This window comes from Mus pahari, chromosome 18 (assembly GCF_900095145.1).
Source record: "Mus pahari chromosome 18, PAHARI_EIJ_v1.1, whole genome shotgun sequence".
NCBI classification, from domain to species: Eukaryota; Metazoa; Chordata; class Mammalia; order Rodentia; family Muridae; genus Mus; species Mus pahari.
In genome coordinates, this window is record NC_034607.1 from 24,044,305 (window position 1) to 24,049,067 (window position 4,763).

General features: G+C 47.2%; 1 protein-coding gene across 2 annotated transcripts in view; it reads right to left on the reverse strand.

The window, feature by feature from the left end:
* Window positions 1-4,763, reverse strand: part of Mllt1 (MLLT1 super elongation complex subunit) — a 45,699-nt gene that overhangs the window by 33,542 nt on the left and 7,394 nt on the right. For both annotated transcript variants that reach the window (XM_029531367.1, XM_021217887.2), the window contains exon 2: window positions 2,889-3,069. In XM_029531367.1, coding sequence (XP_029387227.1) covers window positions 2,889-3,069 — 181 coding nt within the window. The remainder of the gene's footprint in view (window positions 1-2,888; window positions 3,070-4,763) is intronic.

A 4,763-nucleotide genomic window follows, 5' to 3' on the forward strand; every position in this document is an offset into this window, starting at 1 on the left:
GGCTCAGTGGGTAAGAGCACCCGACTGCTCTTCTGAAGGTCCAGAGTTCAAATCCCAGCAACCACATGGTGGCTCATAACCATCCGTAACAAGATCTTACGCCCTCTTCTGGAGTGTCTGAAGATAGCTACAGTGTACTTACATATAATAAATAAATAAGTCTTTAAAAAAACAAAAAAAAAAAGAAAGCATACATAAGCAACCCCAGAAATACTACCAGGGAACTCCTACAGCTGATAAATACCTTCAGCAAAGTGGCTGCATACGAAATTAACTCAAAGAAATCAGTAGCTTCTCTGTATACAAATGATAAATAGGCTGAAAAAGAAATTAGGGAGATAACACCCTTTACAATAGTCACAAATAATATAAAATATCTCAGTGTAACTAAAACCAAGCAAGTGAAAGACCTGAATGATAGCGTCATAGTCACTGAAAAATGAAAGCAGAGAAGATATTAGAAGATGGAAAGATCCCATGCTCATGGATCATAGAATTAACACAGTAAAAATGGCCATCATACCAAAAGCAATCTACAGATTCAACGCAATTCCCATCAAAATTTCAACACAACTCTTTACAGACCTTAAAAGAACAATCAATACTCAACTTCATATAGAAAAACAACAATACACAAACAAACATGGTATCTGAAACAATCCTGTACAATAAAAGAGCTTCTGGAGGAATCACCATCCCTGATCTCAAGCTGTGCTACAGAGCAATGGCAAAGCAAAGCAAAACAACCCCATAGTATTGGCATAAAAACAGGTTATCAATGGAATTGAATTGAAGACCAGAAGTAAATCCACAAACCTATGGACACTTGATTTTTGAAAAAGAAGGCAAAATTATACAACAGAAGAAAAAAAGCATTTTCAAGATGCTGGTCTATCTGGGTATCTGCATGTAGAATACAAATAGATCTGTATCTATCACTCTATACAAAAGTCAAGTCCAACTGGATCAAAGACATATATCAACATATAAAGCCAGACACACTGAACCTGATAGAAAAGAACGAGGGGAATAGCCTTGAATGCACTGGCACAGGAGAACTTTTTGAACCAAACACCAATCGTGTAAAGGTGGCACAGAAATTGTAGGAGTAGCCAACTAACAACTAATCCGGCTTAATCCATGCCAGGAGCCCATAGGGGCCCACAGAAACTGAGCCACCAACGAGAAAGCATGCACAGCACTGACCCAGGCCCTCTGCACGGATGCTACAGTTGTGTGGCTTCATCTTCTTGTAGGACTCCTAACAGTGGGAGCAGGGGTTGTCTGACTCTGCTGCCTGCCTTTGGGACCCTTTCGCCACCCGGGGTTACCTCATCTAGTCTCAATAGGAGAGAAGGTACCTAGTCTCACTACAACTTCATATGTCATGGCTGGTTGATACCCTTGGGAGGGCTGCCCTTTTCTGAACAGAAACAGAGGAAGAATAGATAGGGATGGGGGTGGGGGCCGATGAAGAGGGGAGGTGGAGGAAAGAGACTCGGAGGAGGGAGAAACTGTGGTTGGGATGTAAAAACAAACAAACAAACAAACAAACAGGTGTGTGGGAGGGGTGCTTGGCCCAAGCATAACCTGTCACCCACTGCAGGCCCAGTGTCAATACTCATGGGCTACAGCCCACATAGCAGTGCAGAAGTTGAACCGTCCAGCAACAGCTCTCCCCAGTTGAAGAGCTTCTCTACAGAAAAGCATTGTGCTCAGTCCTGACATACCCAAGAAAATAGTGTTTATTGATCTTACAGTGAGGGCCTTGGGGCAAGATAAGGTGAAGGCCATGAGTGTGGGGCTGGGGGAATGATGGGGTAAAGCCCTAAGTGGAATCCCCCAGTGAGGTGCTAGAGTCATGGTCAGGAGTAGAGCCTCTACCCAGAATCCATCACCCTCAGACTTAGGTGTTAAGACCCAGCAGTAAGTATTCAGCTAACATGTGTAAAATCATGTGTTTTATCATTAGCACAGAACAAAAAGAAAACGGCTGCAGACTCCAGAGCATGCCCAGCCCTGACCCCTATGTGAAGAGTAACCAGCCGAGGCAGCCCATCCAGCACACCCCCCCCCCCCGCCACACACACACCCCTTCGCAGAGGACAGGAAGTCACCTCTGATCACCAACCTCACCAGACACTGTCCCCCAGGGAAGCTGCTCCGGAGGCAGGTGGGGAAGTAAGGGGACAGCCCTGTTGCAGCCTTGATAACATGGTACCCAGAAGAGAGGAACATACCCAAGTAGTGATAGTAGCCCCCATCATCTCTTTACCCTAAATAGCATGCATTTTTTTTTTTTTTAACTGAAAATAGATTTTTCACACAGTATATTCTGGTTAGTTTTCCTCTCCAACTATTCTCAGGTCCTTTCCCACCCACCCCAGCCCACATCCTTTCCTTCTCTCCCATTAGATTACAAACAAGCATCTAAAAAATAACAGTAATACAAGACAAACAAAAACAAACCAGAATAGACAAAACAAATAGGGGGAAAAAAAGAGCCAAAGAGAAAGCACAAGAAACATACACATACCTGACATATAAGCAAAAAAATGTACAAGGGAGGAAAAAAGTCCAGACAAAGCACTGTGAGAAAGAATAAAACAAACAAACAAACAAACAACTCCAGAACACTGCTGAGTCTATTTGTGCTGGGCGTGGATTCAGTCCTCAAGAGCTGTTTGTATACCCAGTCAGACTTCTCAGAGTTCTTAAGACATCACCCTAATTGCTTCTGACCCAGGATGCTTCCTGGCTGCTCCAGCACCCACCTGTCCCCAGCTAGTTCCCATGAATAGGCAGGGCACAGGCACTAGTCAAGGAGTCCTGCCACCTCCAAGCTCACAGGGACCGTGGGTCGGGAAGGGCAGGGAAAGGGCACTCACCACGCTTGGGTTTGGGGAAGCTGTCATGCAGCCGGAAGATGACCTTCTCCACAAAGTGCTGGATGTCACACTGCTCAGGGCCACGCACGAAGACCATCCAGTCATGGGTGAAGCCCTCGGTGGTGGGCTTCTTCCGTAGCTGGGCACGGTGCCCCAGCTCTAACTTCACCTGGACAGTACACTGAGGGGAAAGAGAGGCAGGGACCTGGTCAGCATGGACGCAGAGACACTCACTGTTGTCCTGTGCCCCAGTCTAGGACACAGTCAGTGTTGGCTGTGGGTGCTTCTGCATGTTTCTGGGAAGCAGAGACAACACAGTCCCCAGCGTGTGCTAAGAGTCCTGACTCCTTACATCAGCAGCAACATCTTTGGCCCCTTAACTCCATGCCGCCCCTGGACACCCTGGACATCACTGAGGACTTGATGGTCCCCTCCACAGGGCATTTTCCCTGACCACCTCCCAGTTTGTGTTCTTTATGGAAACTATCAAGGCCCCTGCTGTTCACTTGAACATAGAGCCTGAAACCTTGAAGAGCAAAACTAGGCAGCCAGCTACTGACGGCTCCAGAGAGCCACCCCTAGCCAGAGCTACAGCAGCTCCTTGTTGCACTCTTTCCTCCCTTTCCTCCTGCAAGTGTCTTAACACTGCACTCTGAAACCCTAGGTGACTCAGGCCAGCCCCAAACTAAATACAAAGCCACTACACTCCAAGGGACTCCCAGCACAAAGGTGGGCCCACCTCAGAAAAGGGAGCCAACTAGAATCCCTTCAGTGTGTAAAACCTTCTCTGGACATGTTATATACATGTATGTAAGCACAAAGATCCTCCCCCCCAAACTCTCCACTGTACACACTGACGAAGGGCCTCTCATCAGTGCTGGTCTGGCTCTTCCAGGTCACCAGCTTGCCCAGGTGCTGGTTACTTTTAGTCAACTTGACACAAGAAAGAGTCATCTCAACCGGGAACTTCAACTGAGAAAATGTTTCTATCAGATTGTTCTGTGCTATTTCTTAATTAATGATTGATATGCCAGGGAGAGCCCACCATAGGGGCAGGTGGTCCTGGGATGTATAAAAAAACAGAACTAAGGAAGCCATGAGAAGCAAGCCCTGGCTCAGTGATGGGCTGCAACTGGGACATAAGCCAAGCCCACCTGTCTTTGGTCATGTGTTTACCCCAGCAGCAGAAAATGGAGAGGACCACCAGACCTCTGCCTCCTCAGTGCTGGTCTGCACGGGTCCCAGGGAGTTCAACTGCACCTTCATATTGACAGTGAGCGTGTTTGCCACAGAGTCATCTCCCCAGCCTTTTTACATGTTTTTAATGTGGTGTGTATGTGTGTGGATGGAGGCAGGACAGCTCTGAAGGTCACCCTCAGGATTACTATTCACTGTTCTTTTTTAATGTTTATTTTTACTCTATCTACATATTTATCTGTGTATCTGCAGTGTGTGAAGCTGGAGTGAGGGATGTCAGAAGAAGGAACGGGACTCCCTAGAACTGGTGTTTGTGAGTCACCTGCTTGGTGCTGGGAACCCAACTCCAGCCCTCTGCAGCAGCAGCAAGTGCTCTTACCAGCCTAGCCATTGCCCAGGCCCACTTTCTTTGAGACAGAGTCTCCCACAGGCCTGGAACACACTCATTAGGCTACAACAGTTGGTCACGATGCCTCAGGACCTCCTTGTCTGCAGCCCCCCAAGGTCTGGATCACAAGCAAGCACCACACCAAGCTTTTTCACATGACTTCTAGGGACTCAACTTAGGTCTTCCTGTCTGCAAGACAGCACTCTACTGAGCTATCCCTTCAGCCCCCAAAAATCAATCTATCTCTCTCTCTCTCTCTCTCTCTCTCTCTCTCTCTCTCTCTCTCTCTC